Source organism: Bactrocera dorsalis, chromosome 5, assembly GCF_023373825.1.
Source record: "Bactrocera dorsalis isolate Fly_Bdor chromosome 5, ASM2337382v1, whole genome shotgun sequence".
Classification (NCBI taxonomy): domain Eukaryota; kingdom Metazoa; phylum Arthropoda; class Insecta; order Diptera; family Tephritidae; genus Bactrocera; species Bactrocera dorsalis.
In genome coordinates, this window is record NC_064307.1 from 62,535,120 (window position 1) to 62,554,293 (window position 19,174).

The 19,174-nt window shown below is 35.2% G+C and overlaps 1 protein-coding gene across 2 annotated transcripts; it reads left to right on the plus strand.

Moving 5' to 3' along the window:
* The first annotated feature begins 2,101 nt into the window (after positions 1–2,101).
* LOC105224006 (heat shock 70 kDa protein cognate 1) lies at positions 2,102–8,474 on the plus strand. 2 transcript variants are annotated; one of them, XM_011201964.4, is made up of 3 exons: positions 2,102–2,720; positions 2,941–3,214; positions 6,520–8,474. In XM_011201964.4, exons 2-3 carry the CDS (start codon positions 3,010–3,012, stop codon positions 8,244–8,246), a joined length of 1,932 nt encoding a protein of 643 aa, XP_011200266.2. In that variant the 5' UTR covers positions 2,102–2,720; positions 2,941–3,009; the 3' UTR covers positions 8,247–8,474. The 2 variants fall into 2 exon arrangements, with proteins under 2 accessions (XP_011200266.2, XP_011200265.2); XM_011201963.4 differs by having other exon boundaries at positions 2,123–2,720; positions 2,944–3,214.
* The last annotated feature ends 10,700 nt before the right edge of the window (positions 8,475–19,174 follow it).

Below are 19,174 nucleotides of genomic sequence, written 5' to 3' on the forward strand. Positions count from 1 at the left end.
TTCGTTCAAGTGCTGTTCTTTGAAATCGTTAATAAAACAGTTTACAGTACTAATTTTTTATTAACAATAGTTATTTTGTGTTGCTAATTAGTTAGTTTATTGTTATGTTATTAAACATTATTTATATAATATATATCAGTTAAAATAAATGTACGTTGTACATTCAGCTTGTCAACATGGCGGTCGTTGTATGAAAAAACGAAGTGTAAAGTACTGTAATTCGTGGAAAATTTGTTTATGTAATGCTGTAAGCATTTAAAATAACATTTCAGTGGCATTAAACAGAGTGCAGTAAGTGTTATATACATAAATATTAAGCAAGCGAAAATAACATTGCTTGTTTACCAACAATGTGCTCAAAATGATGGGGTTTCGTCAGCTTATTTTTTATCATTTGTACACAGACATTTTTCAATTTATTAAATTATAAAAGTGAAAATTTCAAAATTTCTATGTTTTTAAATACTGTGTTGAATCAAGAACGAACTAATTAATTATATTTATTTTCGGCTTTACTTTTACTACAAAAAAACATTAATTTTTTTTTAATTCCATATTTCACAACATCTTTTTTTGTTCTTGATTTCCTTCAAGAAAATACTATTAACTTAAATAAAATTTATGCCCAACTAGCTGACTAACTTCTTAATAATAGTGTAAAATATGCAATTTGATTGCCAAAATTTCAATATTTACCTTTACTTAATGAAACTATGAATATATGAAATAGAATTTCAAAAGTTCTGTGTTAATTCCAAAATTATAATTTTAATATCTATAATAAATACACTTAAATAATTTAAATAAAAAACTAAAAACTTTAATTTTATTAAGTATAAAAGGCCAGTTGATGAATGTTATTTTCAATTAAATTGAATAAAGCTTTATCATAAAAAACTATTAATTTTTAAATAGATAAAATGTCAAAAACATAATATTGATTAACAAAAATGAGAGTAGAGCGCTTGTTATTAATCACATAATTTTATTTTATATTCAAACCATAAGTATTTCAGCAAACTAAAGTATATAAAGAATAAGCTTTTATTAAAATTAGTTTTTATTCTTTCAATATAGATATAGTTTTTTGTCAAGAAAGACTTTGGGGGTTTATTTCAAGTTCTATGGAAATTAAGCTTTTACTTTTATACATACTTTTACTAAAATCTAAAATGTACATTATTTTTTTTAACAAATATGTTTGCTTACTACTCTGTACATATATTTTACTTCATCCCTACGAAAAAATTTATATTATTTCCCATAATTCGTAGAGATGCATATTTTTATGGAACAGGTGTTGATATACTTATTCCAAGTTAATTATAAACATAGCAAATAAAAATTTGCAAACGCAATCATATGGCACATACTTAACAGCAGCAGATAAATACACTTATAAATACATGCATACATACATACATATTATCATAATACGAGATTTCATTAAGCATCTTAATAAAAATTTGCAAACAGCAACAAACAGTGTACCCGTAGTGGAATTGAATTCTAAATTAACAATGAAAATACCTACACAAATAAACAATGAAACATTTAAGAATAACAAGAAATATTTTAATAAGAATTTATTAATAAATTTGCGCATTAAATGTAAACAGGAGTATGCAAACAGTCTGAAAAATAAAAATTTCAGTTAATTACACAAGATGACTTTTAGAAGTATAATTTGGTAAATATGTAAGCAAATTAATATTGTAATATTAATTGAACAAAAATAATATAGAGAAAATGGTCGAAAAAGTATTCACTTGTTGAAAAAAATACAAAACTTTTACAGTTAATGAAATAAAAGCAGAGATAATGAAGAAATTATGGAATAATACAACATATGCATTACTAAACGCATCAATAAAAATTAATAATTAACTTTTACAATAATATATTAGTGTTTTACAAAATTTCGCAGTTGCTAACGGTTAACGGTATATACAGTTTGCACTTTAACTTCCGGCAAGAGGTTAATAATATGGGTGGACTCTGCCTGGCTGCTGGCGCTCCACTAATAATTACTTAATTACCCACATTTTTGCTTGAGAAATGCGAAGAAGCTGTGAAAAACAGAGCATGATAAAAGAGAATCTGACAGTTTGCAAAATGCTGCTAATTTCTAATAAACTGATCGAGAAAATTCGCCGAATGCAACATAGAATCGGTTAACAGCGCTTTCTAAACATATCGAAAATATTTAGAAAATACTGAATCCGATCATTTCAGCTCATTCACTTGCGAGCAATGCACGAGTACACAACACTTGCTAACGTAAATATTTGATTCGTGCGAAAAAGTCAGACGACAAACAAAAATAGATAGCATTTCAAATTTTTTAAATACCAAAACAATAAAAAAACGCAAACAGAAATTCAAAATCAAAATCGAACTTCAAGAGCGAATCATTGCTAAATAAAGTGCTGAGTGTATGAAAAAAAGTCGAATTTCGTTAATTAACCTTGTGGTAAATTTTTGCTGTTAAATTTTTGTAAAATTCTACGCGTTCGTGTCGTTATAGCGCATATGCGAACGCCGCCGCAGTGGAGCTGCAAAGAGAGAAAACCCTAGAATTTCTACGAGTGCTAACCTTCGTCCTGTTATTCCTTATCATATCACTATACCTATACCGTTACGCATTCTAAAAGCGTGTCTAGATTTAGGTTTAGCTAAATATAATTGACAACCAATTTTAACCTGCCTTTCTAAAAGCGGTAAGTTTGTGTGGAATTTTCGTGAAAATGCAAAATCCTATTAATACTTATGCAATTCGCACATTCTTGATGCATAATTTGGTGCAACTAAATTTGGTACATTCACATGCATATTTTGTTTGGCTGTGCACTCGTCAATGCTGCCGCCGACGCCAACAAAATTGTCGCCACACAACCGTATGTATGTTGTCAATCGAACGCGCACACGCTATAATTAAAGCAGCTAACACAGCTAGTACCACAACAACAACGCGACAAGGTATAGCACAGCAACAAAAGTTTTTGCAATATGGCTAAAGCGCCTGCTGTCGGCATTGATCTTGGTACCACATATTCATGCGTCGGTGTGTTTCAACATGGCAAAGTGGACATTATCGCCAATGACCAGGGCAATCGGGTGACTCCATCCTATGTGGCCTTCACCGATACGGAGCGTCTAATTGGCGATGCGGCCAAAAATCAAGTTGCCATGAACCCGAACAATACTATCTTTGGTGAGTTTAAAGCAAGCAAAAAAATAAAAACAAAACTACAACAACAATTCAACACTAATAATTCTGTCGTAAGGCATTCGCCACCCACTATCATTGCATTTAAGTCATTATAAATCATGCACGCCACATGAAATTTCGCACTCGCCCATTTAAAAGGTGATCGCAATGCAGTCTCTTTTAAAATTTTTAGTTAAAGTAAATTCTTGTACGTTCGTTGAAGCTTTGGGTGAGCTTCTTTATGGCTTTGTGTAATTGATTTTTCAAAAGATTATTCACGCTGAAAAGAGAATAAGGATAAGTAATTTCGGCTATCGCACATCTGTTTATTTTACTGTGATACTATTTCCAACAAATTGTGGATCAGTTAAGTCCTTCCCTTTATATCAATTCCAGTAAAGAGTGGAACTTTTACTTTTTTGGCAGTAAAGAGTCCCCAAAAAATTTTAGGAATATTCATATTGAGAACTGTAAACTGTTTCTGCCTAATTGTCGTTGGTATACGCTGATGGAATTTGCAAAGGCATACAATTCTTGGCGGAAACTTACTCGGGTTGATCTTCTATATTTTTATTTGCACATAACTGTATTCATAATATTTGAAAAAAGTTTTTGAGGTTAATGATCAGCCGGTGTCCTTAAATTTGACACCAGATTCTGGGCATAGCTGCTGCTTGTTATTGTTTTGCGACCGCCCTGTATAAGTTTGTTTGTATTTCAGCGGCACCGTCTCGTGGTTACAATATGGGTATATACATACATAGGTCTGTACATATTTAGCCATGCCGCATTATGCACTTGTCGCCTTCTATTTATCATTTTTCGGGTTTTAGGTATATTTGACGTGTTGTCGCTTTATTTTTTGGCAAACTCATCAGCCAATTCGTCCCGTTCATGGCGTGCCAAAGTTTACATTTACGGCGGCCAATGTCTTTCAGTTTGTTTGTTTTCTCACCAGCTCATTCAATTAAAATTTACTTTGTTGTCACGTCCATTTTTTTTTTGTTCCTGTGTTGTGTTGCTAATTTTAGTTGCATTTTAAATTTCATTGATTCAGAAATTGTTGTGTTTCGAACAACGCCTCCCTTGTTTATAACTGTGCCACATGTTACTTTGTGCCGTTTAGTTTACATATTTCGTCGTTGTTGCTCCTATAATGAGAATTTTGCACATTTACTCTGGCCTCGATCTTTCAAAAAACTATTTTTCAGAAGAATATGTATGATTCGATTTCTGTTTACTCGCTACATCTTATTCTGTCGTCACGTTTGAGTCGTTGCAGTTGCCTCAGACAGTCTAACCGCCTCTCCGCGTTGTTTCGCATGTCCGAATATTAAATTTGTTTATTTTATAGTATATACTGCTATCATTTTACACCTCTCGTAGACTATAATGTATGGTGTAAAGTGGAGCATTGAATTTTCCTTTATATTCACAAATCAGTGTATGATATCGATTTACACTGTACGCGGGACGCCTGCTGATGTAAAAACGGAAACCTCTTCTTCTATGACAGGAGTAAAATAATTAGTTTTAGGCAAGCCCAAAGTTTTGAATGATCTGAAGGGGTTAGGTTGGGTTAGGTAAGATGGCTGATTGAAGATCGCATGTGAAATGCTATAGATATAAATATATATTTTGCTACTTTATTACGATTTCCAAAAAAGGAGTTAAAAAAAATCAAGCCTCTTTTCGGTCTTGAAGCGTTTTGAAAGTAGTACCTATTCCTTCTTTCCGTCTGTAATCAAGTTTGCGTAGTAAGGATGCCGGGTTATGAAAGATTTTTTCGTAGCCAAAATGGAACGACAGGGCAGGAACATAATTTTGTTGGAAATACCAGATCTCGGCATTCAATTTCAAAACTTTTGCAGATAGATCAAAAGTTGAAAAAATGTGCTGGGACCTGTAGCCTATGCTCCTGATATCGCATTACCTCATTTAATACAGTTGAACCAAAAGTGCTTAATTAAGCTTCTGTTTTAATGATTGTGACGTGTTCTCCTACATGATTATTTTACCCGTTATACTGACTTTTTCTTCTCATTGAGTGGTAATCAAGCAGCTCTGGTATCTTGGACCTTTAAGCAGAGAAAGCATTCAGACCATTAAAACAGAAACCCAACAGTACAAATGGCACCTTAGCCAGCAGTGACCACTAGCTGCCTTAATTTGCTTCTAGTGGCAATTTCTTCGCACAATTTCTTCTTTCCGTAGCTCCTCTTGTAATGTGTGACAGCTTACAGCGTAGAACGACAGTTCCGATCTTATCGGTCTGGTTGCAGAAGCTTCTTTGGAATATCGGCAAGCTCATTTCCGTGGATGCCTCTATGTCTAGGAATCCAGGCTAATAGAGTGTTAATAATTTTTAATCTTGAATATACTTCTTGAAGCCAGCCAGTTGTTTCTTCTTTTCGTAATGTGGAGATTCTAAGCGAAGCCAGGTCCTTCTCCACCTGGTCTTTCCAAAGGAGTGGAGGTCTTCTGTTTCCTCTACTTCCGCCAGCGGGTACTGCGTCGACTCCTTTCAGCGCTGAAGTGTTTTCGTCCATTCGGACGCCAAGACCTAGCCAGCGTAGTCGCTGTCTTTTAATTCGCTGAACTACGAGTATGTCAAAGTCATCGTATATCTCATACAGCTCATCTTTCCTTCGATATTCGTTCAAAGGACCATACATCTTTCGCAGAACTTTTCCCTCGAAAACTCGTAACGTCGACTCATCAGATGAGTTACATGAAATAAACTGGTGTTTTATATTTCTTTATTCGTTTTGACCGAATTTCTATTCGAAATTATTTTAACTTCATAAATTTTTCCACATTCAATTCTTTTTAGCACACTATATTTTAATCCTTATGTTCTAATACTCTTCTGTATGTATGCCTTACATTTAAAAGTCTTGAATCCGTGTCGATTCTAATATAAAACCATTTTTTGTGCTCTCATTTCAGTTCTATAATACAGAGAGTTCTTGCACTCCAAAATTTGAGTAAATATGTATATTCTGCCTGGTCATGTGACTAATAAATTAAAAATTTAAATCATTTTTGTTGTCAGCCGTAATGTTAATTTCTTTATAATACTTTCTTTGTACTAAAGTTAAATGTATGTATGTAATAAAATATTCAGCCTGCCATAAAATGTATCAGGTCTGTCGTTTCTATTTCTAACTGCGCCTACACTATCATGAAATCTTCATTTAACTAAGTACTGATATTCATTTACTACAAATTTGCACTTAACCACACACGCATACATATAATATCCCCAAGATACCATATTTTCTCTGGTCTTATCTTCCAAAATGTAGATGCTAAACGTCTGATAGGCCGTAAGTTCGATGATATGACTGTGCAGAGTGACATGAAACACTGGCCTTTCGAGGTCTTCAATGACAATGGCAAGCCGAAAATGCGCATCGAATACAAGGGTGAAAAGAAAAGTTTCTTCCCGGAGGAAATCTCTTCCATGGTATTGACGAAAATGAAGGAGACTGCCGAAGCTTATCTCGGCAGGCCTGTAACGGATGCTGTGGTCACTGTGCCAGCCTATTTTAATGACTCACAACGTCAAGCCACTAAAGATGCCGGCGCTATTGCTGGGTTGAATGTGCTGCGCATAATCAACGAGCCAACAGCTGCAGCTATCGCTTATGGTTTGGACAAGAAGGGCACCAGTGAACGTAATGTGCTCATTTTTGATTTGGGTGGCGGCACTTTTGATGTATCTATACTTACCATTGAGGATGGTATCTTTGAAGTTAAGTCCACGGCGGGTGATACACATTTGGGCGGCGAAGATTTTGACAATCGCATGGTGAATCATTTTGTGCAAGAGTTCCAACGCAAATACAAGAAGGACTTAGCGCAGAATAAACGCGCTTTGAGGCGACTGCGCACAGCTTGTGAACGTGCCAAGCGCACGCTCTCAGCCTCTTCGCAGGCTAGCATTGAGATCGACTCCTTATATGAGGGTATAGACTTCTACACTTCAATTACACGCGCACGTTTCGAGGAATTGAATGGTGACCTCTTCAGGGGCACTATGGAGCCGGTGGCGAAGGCATTGCGTGACGCTAAAATGGATAAAGGGCAGATACATGATATTGTTTTGGTTGGCGGTTCGACGCGTATACCTAAAGTGCAAAAATTACTGCAGGACTTCTTCAATGGCAAAGAGCTCAATAAGTCTATTAATCCGGATGAAGCCGTTGCTTATGGTGCTGCAGTACAGGCGGCCATACTCTGTGGCGACAAGTCTGAAGCTGTGCAAGATCTTCTACTGCTCGATGTAACACCGTTATCGCTAGGTATTGAGACTGCAGGCGGCGTTATGACGGTGCTGATTAAACGTAATACCACCATACCAACAAAGCAAACCCAAGTCTTCACCACTTACTCAGACAACCAGCCGGGCGTTTTGATACAGGTATTTGAGGGTGAGCGTGCCATGACCAAAGACAACAATATACTCGGTAAATTCGAGCTGAGCGGCATACCGCCGGCACCACGTGGTGTACCGCAGATCGAAGTAACTTTCGACATTGATGCGAATGGTATTTTAAATGTGACGGCAGTGGAAAAATCTACAGGTAAAGAAAACAGAATAACTATAACCAACGACAAGGGTCGTTTGAGCAAGGACGATATCGAGCGCATGGTAAACGAGGCCGAACAGTATCGCAACGAGGATGAGAAGCAGCGTGAACGCATTAATGCCAAGAATGCGCTCGAGTCCTACTGCTTCCAGATGAAGTCCACAATGGATGATGAGAATATACGCGCTAAAATTTCGGACAGCGATCGTCAGTTGATATTACAAAAGTGTGATGAAACAATCAGCTGGTTGGATAGTAATCAACAGGCGGAAAAGGATGAGTTCGAATATAGACAGAAAGAGTTGGAGAAAATTTGTAGTCCGATTATAACACGATTGTATCAAGGTGGCGTGCCACCACCACCACCAAATGCAGGTGCTCCGGGTGCTGGTGGCTCCTCCGGCGCAGCTGGTGGTCCAACTATAGAAGAGGTGGACTGAGCGTGTTTGAAAAATTAAAAAGCATTATGTCATATATATTTTTGGCGTTGCTTTATTTTTCTAAATAACATTTTCTTATACTTCTTGTTGCCTGATGCTTCAATTCGTATTTTATTATGATCTATTTTACATATCTATACATAAATTTTTAACAACAAAAACTACATAACTTGTTCGAAAATGTTGATAAAGGATAATAAATTTCAAATTTCGATTTTTCGTGGTTTATTATGTGATTGTTTATTATTTTACAACTTTTATTGCATAGTTTCAGGCGTTGCTTGAACATATATTTTTACTATTGTGTGGTTGAATTGAAAAATTACGAATTCTTAAAATCAAATTTTAGGTTTGTAATTTTGGCGCCTAAGTCAAAGAAATATACAATTTTACCAACTATATAACTTCAAGAAAAACTTAAACACACAAGTTCTTGTCAGCTTAGATTCGAAATTGCACGCTTTTCGGCTGTTGATTAATATTTGAAATTCGTACTTTTTTAGAATACATTTTGGAATCTTTTACAGGGTGACACTATGTAATCGCTTGTAGCAATTGCCTTTGGCACTCGGCCCTTACTTTTTCCAATACCGTTTATAAATACTCGGCTATAACGGTGTAAGCGGTGTCTACATCATTAAAGAAGAAGATTTATAAATACTGTTGATCACTCATCTATAAAAAAACTTCTCTGCAGACTTTATCTATACATATGTATATAGATATATAGATATATTTTAACATTCTGCCTAGGCGGAACATAGGTCTTGTGTTTAGTATGAAACTGTTATCAAAATTTTGGCCTAAAAGAAGGGAATAATATAAGATGAACGTCAAAGCTAAGATTTGTTTACAAAATTTACTTCGAATATAACCTCGAGGGTTATGAATTAGCTTGGTTCGAAAATTCGTTGTAATATGCGAAATATTGAATAAGAAGAATCGTTAACATCTGTTGCTCCGAAGCTATAATACTCTTAGCAAATCCAAAAGTTTCCACATAAAGACTTGATTTTGTCGGTCAGTTTGTATGGCAGCTGCTGATATATTCTACAATGGTTCGGTATCGGCGATTCTGATATACATATGGAGAGCTTCTTGGGGGAGAGAAGAAGTGTGCAAATTTTCAGATCGGTACCCCCAAAAACTGCCCACAATCCATCTTGAGACCCAACATTCATAATAATATTCAACCCATTAGACCACGTCCAGCACGCAGTGAAGAAAATATAGCAGCCGTAGCTGAGAGTGTACACGAAGACTGTGGAGAGTCGGTTCAGTGCCGTTCGCAGCACCTCGGATTGAACTATGGAACGACTTGGCGCGCTTTACAACGAGATCTTAAATTGAAAGCGTATAAAGTATAGCTTGTGCAAGACTGAAGCCGCTCCAACTTCTCAAACGACATTGCTTCGCTCTGTGCGCTTTGAAAAATTCCAAGAAGATCCAATGTTTTTGAGCCATATTTTTTCAGCGGTGTGGCTGGCTCAATGGGTATGTAAACAAGCAAAATTGCCGCGCGAAGAGCAACCTGAACAGATTAAAGAGCTATCATTTCATTTAAAAAACACCAACGGTTTGATATTATTTTGTGGGCCGTTGAAATATCGGTCCATATTTCTTCAAAACTGATGTCGATGATGAGAACGTAACCATCAAAGGCGATCGTAGTCGAGTGATGACAACCGATTATTTAATGCCTGAAACTGAAACTCTTGACCTCAGCGACATTTGGTTTCAACAAAACGGCGCCTCTCCCCACACATCGCATCAATTAATGGTGAGCAGATAATTTCACGCTTTGGGCCTATCGATTGACCACTAAGATTGTATGATACGACACCGTTAGGATTTTTCTGAGGGGATATAGCACAGTCTTAAGTCTATGCTGACAATTCCGCTTAGATTCAGGTCTTGGAGTAAAATATCAAGTGTGTCATTCGCCAGTTACCAATCGAAATGCTCCAACGAGTCATCGAAAATTGAACTCAGCGGATGCACCAACTGAGATGTAGCCGCGGCCAACATTTGGAAAAGATAATCTTCAAAAATTAAATGCCTAAGAAAGTGTTTTCGAATGATAATAAACATTCCCCATTAAATTTGAAGTTTCTGTCTTTTTTCTTTAAAACAGTAGGGAATCTCGAAATGGCACATCCTTCATAAGTGCATATATACTTTTTTGAAACTCCGTTGTTTCCTCTTGGGTGTTACAAACTTCGTGTCAAACTTAATATAATCTGTACAGGGTATAAAAATATAGCTTCAGCATGTTAAGAGCTAAGTATGTATAATAGTTCGTACTAAATATAAGTTTTTCTAGTTCTATAGTTGTTTTAACTGTTTTATTTACTTAGTTAATGTTAATATAATCTTTTCGAAAACCAATTTCATCATATTTGTAGTAGTAGATTTTTCTTAGCAATAACTTTTAAGTTGTATTTATAGTTCTCTTTGGTTGGGGGTCTGCAAAATGTCTACAAATTTCTTCACATACTATTTCTATTTGGTTTGTATTAAAGTCCTATTATATAATATATAAGTTTATATGCAAGTTTGTAACTACATAATTAACCAGTTCATTTAGTTAGCTAAAATTAAACTATTATTTTTAAGTAGTTAGCTTCTATTTCTTTGCTGCAAACTTTTTCTTTAATTAACTTTAACTATTACAGTTATGTTTTCTTTTTTAATTGTTAAGTGTTTTGTATTGTTTTTATTGTAAGTATGCATATGTTCATTTATGTATTCGTTTGAATTATTTATTTGTAGTTCACAAGGGTTAACACAACGCAGGTTTAGGCATGGCTATCGAGTATAGCTCTTTGACTACCAAATACTAACTATATATAGAGTAGTACAGTACATCTAATTTTCGTAGTTAGGTAGTTAGTTATGTGTGTACTTGGTGTATAACTTTGTAATAGATTTGTATATAATACGAACACTAGGTATACATGGAGGATGGGTATAGTTCAAGTAGGTCTCAATATTGGGTTCTATATAGCAGTAGCATAATTGCTTAACAACTAAGAAAATCATACAGTCTACAAAATATATACGGATATGTTCTAAATATATAAACCGATTTCGATTCCCCTGCCTCACGGTATTACGGAGGCGTAATTTTATATACTATACATATATTTCATTAAGCACGTATATTTTTTATGCCAGTTCTTGTTCGTTTCGCTACTCACAAAGGTGGTTTGGGAAATCTAAGACAGCAACATATACTATATAATAATGTCAACTGTGGCTATTTAATGTGTTGCGTTAGTTTACACCTCCTAATACTGTCTTCTGCAGTGATAGTTTTGTGTATATTAAAAGTACTGTGTATGAAAGCGTAGCGTATTGATGATTTGGTCGAATAATGCTTGAATTTGTGGTTGTTATCAAATTAGTCGATGAATAAAATTTTTAAAAAATTATTATAAAATACATGACATACATGACACTTTAGCAAAAATATTAAACTCTCCTCAATTCCTCAATTTTCGCGCGCTAAAACTTCAAAAATTTCCTAGTTAAAAGTTAAGTTGGTTTTCTAGTCTAGAAATTAAAAAAAATATTTTTTTTTTAATAAAAAAAAACACATAACAAACAATTGAGGAAGTTCTAAGTTCGGATGCAACCGAACATTTTATACTATTGCAACCTGCACGAACCAAAGCCAGTGAAATACTTTACCAACTCATGGCTGAACTCCAGAAAAATGGCCTTTCTTGATATCGAAAGTGCTTTTGATAATACGTCCTACGCAAGAATCATCAAGGCACTGCAGAAAAGGAATGTGGCGGCACCAGTACGCAGACGAATAGAGGCTGTACTATAGTTGAAACCACTATGGGAGGAGTAAGCTTCGGCTTGGTACTACGTGAGACTATCCACATGGTGGAGTCTTATTCCCCCTACAATGGAACCTAGTAGTAGATGAGTTCTTTGAGTTGCTCATAAACAAGGTCATTCGGTGCAAGGTTTACGCCGATGGCATTATGGCCGACAAACTAACCCTCACTATGGCAGCTTCCAAGATGATGGGGCAAGAAACAAGCATATCGGTGGGCTCCACACCATAAAGGAGTTGCTCCACACGGGGGATAGAGTGCACACTCGGCACTGCCAGTAAGCAGCAGGAATGCGCCATGCCAATCTAATACTAGGAGGTTACAACCTGGTATAGTTTAGAGATATAATCAACCGCCGTCTCCTTGTCGCGTTCTACTTGTATATAGGCCACTGCAGGCTCAGCAAGCACTTGTCCAACATTGGCATGTCTCTGGCGCAAACTTCTGGTTTTGCGACATGGTACATGAACCTCGAGAACAGCTAATTCTAGATTTCCTAGGATTCATCTACGTGCACAGGGATAACATCACTTCAGTCGCGCCCAATAAGCTTCATTGTTCAGAGTATGTACCTTTGTGACCATATGTGATATAGGAGAGACCACAATAGACCATAGGTCGCAGTGCAAAGCCTCATTTATTTTCTATCTATCTTGGCTGATATCGGTCGAGCTGATACTGGGATTTATGATTTCACTTAAAGGAGGGCGGTGACAAGCCCATCATCCAATTTTTGCACCGGTACTTCCATGCCATCTCGGGCCTAAAATTTAACGTCTCTGTCGTATTTAATTATTGATTTTTCGCGATTTTTGTAGTTTTTGAGAGTAATACGGGGAGATCGTCAATTTTCTCACTAGGGGTAAAAGTTCCTACAAGAATTTTCTTCAGCGAGTTTGCTATTGTAGCTTTAGTGGTCTAAAAAATTTGTACATTAAACCTATTACACTTTTGCCAAATTTTCAGCCCAGAGGTGCCTCTTGCTACTGCTATATTCTGTGCCAAATTACCCTTATATATCTTCATGGCCCGATTACGCCCGTCTCCGCACTCCTTACATTATTGTCAAGAAACACGTATACTAAAGTTTCATCAAGACATCTTATTTTTTACTCAAATTGCAGCTTGCAGGGTCAGAGAAGGTCACCCGGATTTCAACTCCTCCCGTCAATTTATACTATATGTATATATTTCTATCCATATATCTATCTCGATTAGTTTTTGGTGATACGTACAACAGTTAGATGAATAAAACTATTATACTCTGTATATCTAGTACGGCCGTCTGGGTTTTTACGTGTTTCTCGACACAGTAGAACTATCTAGCGACAGGACGTAGGAACAATTTTAATTAACAGTTATTTTTTGGATAATAATAATGTTGCTCCGATTTTAATTGGGTTAATTATACACACTGATGGTATGTTATGCTATGCCATGTTATGCTATGTTATGTTATAGTATGCTAAGTTATGTTATGTAAGTCACGTTATGCTGTCATGTTAGATTATGCTATGCAACATCAGTTATATTATGCATTATGATGTTGTGCATGTCATGTTAAGCTACGTCATGTATGTCATGTTATGCTATGAAGTATTAGTTATACTGCGTTATGTTGTTATGCTATGTTATGTTATACTATGCAATATAATGTTATGCTACGTCATGGTATATCATGCTAAGTTATGTTATGTTATGCTACGCTATGTTATGTTATCTTTGTTCTTCTATTATAGCGCCTTATATGCTTGGGTGAGGACGGTTGAAAGCGTGTTTGAACCAAAGGACGGAACAAATGGATAGATAGATGACTATATTATTTATTTTAAGTGAATTTATATTATGTAATGCTTCAGTGGGACGTAATTTGAAATGGGCAACGTGTATAAAAATGAATTTGATATGTAAGAAAGAATATTCTCAATGCTATAGAGTAGTTGCTAAGGTCTAGTTTTAAGTAAAACAATTTACCAAAAGGCGAATAGGGGTTTGTTTGGGTGGTGGAAAGTTTACTAAAATGATTATAGTAGAGATATGCGCTAATTTTCGGTTTCTGTAGAGTGGAGTAGTTATCAGTATGGTTTTGGGTATAAAGCCAACAATTCTACGAAACTATATCTATGTAACTATAACACTGTACAACAAAAGCAGGTGTTATGCAATAGTAGCAGAGGTCTAATACTCGTATTGAATTATGATATATAGATATCAAAAAGCGATGTGGATTGAAACAGTTTAAAAATTTTAGATTTGAAATTTAAGTTAAGCACCGAAATTCATAAAGTATATACATACTTTATCACATGTTTCGATAAATAAAGATTGCTTTATTATTACAAACCAAAAATCTTCAGAAGTTGTCAAAATAACATACAAATAACCGAAATTTTCATCTATTGGATATTTGCAAGGTAAATATGAAGGACCGCGAAATCGCACCCAACGGAGAAATAAGTAGACCACATCCAGCACGCAGTGAAGAAAATATAGCAGCCGTAGCTGAGCTTGTACACGAAGACCGTGGATAGTCGTTTCGGCGACGTCGCAGCAATTCGGACTATCGTATGGAACGATTTGGCGCAATCGAGATCTTATATTGAAAGCGTACAAAATACAACTTGTGCAAGCACTGAAACCACTTGACATTCCCAAACCATGTCGCGTCGCTCTATTGGTTCTTGAAACACTCCAAGGTGATCTGATGAAGCCCATTTCTAGCTCAATTGGTGTGTAAACAAGCAAATTACCGCATTTGGGACGATGAGCAACCTGAAAAGATTTAAGAGCTGCCATTTCATACAGAAAAAACAACGGTTTGGTGTGGTTTGTAGGCCGATGGAATCGTCGGTCCATATTTTTTAAAAAGTGATGCCGGTTCGCTGCCGCCAAAGCTCAAACAGCTCACTTCTAAGTTCCATATAATTGAAGATTAGAGCATTTCAAACGGCATATTCAAAAGTAATTATTTGATTTTTCTCATTAACCAATCACCATATTCACCAATGATTTACCATGTGACTAATTTCTATTTTCAAAACTGAATACCAACATAGAAGGAGCAATGTATGTTGTTTTGAGATTAAAGGAACTTATTTTGAGTAAGTAATAACTTTTAAAGATAATATCCGAAAAAAAACTAGTTTATTTTTAGGACACAGCTTGAGTCGCAAGGGGAGAATTAAACTGATTTGCGAAGACATTTGTTAAAATTTTTGAACTATGAGTAATCTAATGAAATTCTCACAACGATTGTTCCAGAAAAATTTCAAATTAAACCTACAAAACTAAAAATTTATATAAGCTACTAAATCATTTAACTTTAGTAACTGAACTCCATCTGGCATCGCAAAGGACCAAAACTGGTCTAAGCGTGGCTCATTCGCCTACAAGCGTAATCGAACCTAAAACCTTCAATGGAAAGCATCGCTTTTCGACGCCATATAACATAATATGTTTTTTGAAACCTCATTTTAGCTTTCTCTTTTATGTTGTACAGTGCACTTAATAAGTTGTTGGACTCACTAAAATAGTATTTTAAAATTGCAATTACAAATAAGTCAACCTATTTGTAATCTTTCTATAAGTTTTCTGTTATTTTTTCAATTTTGTATATAAGTGTGTTTGAACGTGTTTTATGCATAAATGTAAATAAGAAAAGTGTTTTTATTTAGTAAATTTGTATACATAAAATTTTTTCCTTGTAAATAATACTGTTTTGCTAATACTAAACATCAATTTATACACAGGTGACGTTTTTGTTGCGTGTTTACAATTAAAAAAGTAATATATCATCACCTGAAATGCAAAATAACGTAACATCACTTTTCATAAGTTGACAGGCGAAGGAAAAACGATATAACAAAAGCCACTCATATTAAAAAAAATTGGGTTTTGGTTATAAAATGGTTACTTATAGGTTATATATGAGAGAGAAAATGGTTATATATAGGTTATAACTGAGAGCGTAACCTTGAGATGTTACGGTATTGCATATATGTTGTTGTTGTTGTAGCGAAAAAATTCTCCCGAGTTGATAGTCCTTGACTGCATAAAAAAACGGGGTTCGCTCCGTTTACGTAGATCCGACTGTCGTGGGAACGGATATTACATATGTATGTATATAATATGATGTTGTAAATCGTAAGCAATAAAAAACTCAATTTCGATTTTTTTAATTATACGTTATTTTGCATTTCAGGTGACGTTATGTAATATTAGTGTATAATTCCAATAGTAATTTCTATAAACTAATACTTCTTCAACACGCTTTAGTTTTTTTTATTTCTTGCTGCACAGCAATTCCTAGCGTTAATGAATTAAGGCTTGTAAAAAATCAACTCACTTGCTATATGTCAACTTAACAACAACAAACAAATACTTTTTTATGTCAAAATACATTTTAACGCTTGTACAGTTAGTTATATTCGTTTTTAACATTTTTCTACTTATAACAAATATTATTAGTTGCATTCTTTTTAATTGCATTATAAATCATAGTAAATATATGTGACACTTGCCGATTTCTTCATTTGTATACATACACATACATACATCTATAGTTATAAGGACCACAAAGTTTGTGTGTGTATATAAAAAATCCTTATCAAATATGCCTACCAAATATTTTTTTTTTGCTACAAACAGACATACATACATACATATGTGTTGGAAACTACACGTACACATATTTATGTTAATTATTTTATGTAAATTTGCTTAATAATTTACTTGTACATCAAAAATCTATTTAACACATTTTTATCTAATTAATTTTACGTTTGTTTATTGTATTTTTATTCGCGCAACATTTTTTTTTTGTTTTTGTTTTTATTTAATAATATTATTTTTCATTTCGTATTTCATTTGTAACATATTACGCTTCATAATTAAAATATATGTATCTATATAACTGTTTCTAGACGTAAATTTGTCATCGCTAATTTATGCAATTTTCCGCTTATTTTATTGATCTTAGCTATTTTGGGTACTTGGGTACTAAAAAATTAAGTTTTTGAATTTACTTAAGTCTTTTTAAATTTTTGCTAATCTCATTTTATTTATCTACATTATATTTATATACTATATAAGCTTAATTTTTTTTTATAAGTATACATATAATTAAATTCAATAACACTGCATTTCCTGCTTTCGATCTTTCTTTGTAAGATTTTTCCTAAATTTTGTTATCACTATAAAAATCAAAACTTTTAGTGGTAGTCAGTTTTATTTAAATTTACGGAAACTGGCGCAGAGTAACTTTTTTAATTGAAGCAAATAATTTATATACTACTTATAGTACATATATTTCTTAGTAAATGAGAAGGTCATGCTACAATGACATTTCTTAAACCTTTGAATCGATCAAATGACCGATTTTCAAAACTTTAGATTTTCGAAATTCAGATTTAAAAATTAAAGTACACTGGCGAATATTTCATATTTCAGCTCTATCTTATACATACATACGTGCTCCATACCCATCGCGCCAGCCTTTGAAAGAACTGAAGCCGCTCAATCTTCCCAAGCGACATCGCTTTGCTCTATACAAGAAGATCCGACGATTTCGAGCCAAATTTTATTCATTAATGAGATCCGGTGAAATCGTCGGTCTATATTTCTTCAAAAATGATGCCGATGAGAACGTAACCTCCAATGGCGACCGTTATCGCGCCATGATAATCGATTATTTGATCCCTAAAATTGAAGCTCGTGATCACTGCTTCATTTCGGTTTCAATAAGATGGCGCCACATCCCACATATTGAATCAATCAATGGATTTATTGAAAGAACATATCGGAGAGCAGAAAATTTCACTTTTTGGGCCGGTCGAATGGCCACCAAGATCATGTGATATCACACCATTTTTTTTTCTGTAAAGATTTATAAAATCTAAACTCTATGCGGGGAGGAAGAAGCCATGTTTAGAAGTTCACGCAGGTGACGAAAGTTCTCTGATAGCCATTCACTTGGGAGAGGTCAGAAACGATTCTTTTACATATGGCTCAAACAGCTCACGATTTCCAGTCTTAGACTAAGTATCCACTCGGTAGCCAAAGAACATCCGTTTGTAGGTGAGCGAACTCGGTGAGCAATTCGTGGTGGAAGAAAGACTCCGTCGCTGAGTCGTGGCACTCACCCCGGTGGATAAACATCTAGGCACAATCCACATCTAAGCGAGGTTCTTTAACATATCGTTGATTGAAGAGAAGGACGATTTGATCAAAGATGAATTTTATGAGCGCTTGACTGAGCTGCAGATCTAAATAGAGAAGGTACAATCATTTATAAGAGTGTACAACTACTGGCGTACGCCGGTGACATCGATATCATTGGACATAACAACTGCGCTGTTAGTACTGCTTTCACCATCGTGGTTGGATAAAGAATCGAAGCAACTGGACGAGGACAAAATATCTCTTGGCATCAATCAACCAGTCGTCACATTCACGACTTGGCTTCCGCGTCACTGTTGGCAACAATAACTTCGAAGTCGTAGATAATTTCGTCTATCTTGAAGGCAGCATTAACACCAACAACAACTTCAGCCTTGAAAGTCAACCCAGATTAGCTCTTGACAACAGGGGCTACCTCGGACTGAGTAGGCTATTGAGACGTAAAATTCAAATACCAAATTCTACAAATCACTCATCATCTCCGCTCTGCTAAATGGTGCAGCGTCACGCGAATACCGCAGTCGATGGAACGATAAGCTCTACGTGATATTGGACGACATTGACATAGTTCAGCGAATTAAGAAACAGAGACTACGCTGGCTACGTCATGTTCTCCGAATGAACAAAAACACTCGAGCTCGGAAAGTATTCGGCGCAGTACCCGCCGTGGAAAGCAGAGTAAGAAGAAGACCTCCACTCCGTTGAAAATACCGTTTGAAGAGGGACCTAGCTACACTTGGAATCTCTAGCTGGTGTTATTGTGAACTCGACTATAACTGCATAAGCGGTGTCTACATCAATAAAGAAGAAGGAGAATATGAGGCAAGCTGTAATTAGTTCCGCAAATTCTTAAACCGTTTCATAGTTGAACAATTATAAATAATATTAATAGCAAAACAA

What these genes read in the sequence shown, in the direction of transcription:
- LOC105224006 (XM_011201964.4), top strand. Translation starts at nt 3,010, where the DNA reads ATGGCTAAAGCGCCTGCTGTCGGCATTGATCTTGGTACCACATATTCA. An exon ending in CCCGAACAATACTATCTTTG is followed by an intron (nt 3,215 to 6,519) that starts GTGAGTTTAAAG and finishes TCCAAAATGTAG; the next exon opens with ATGCTAAACGTCTGATAGGC.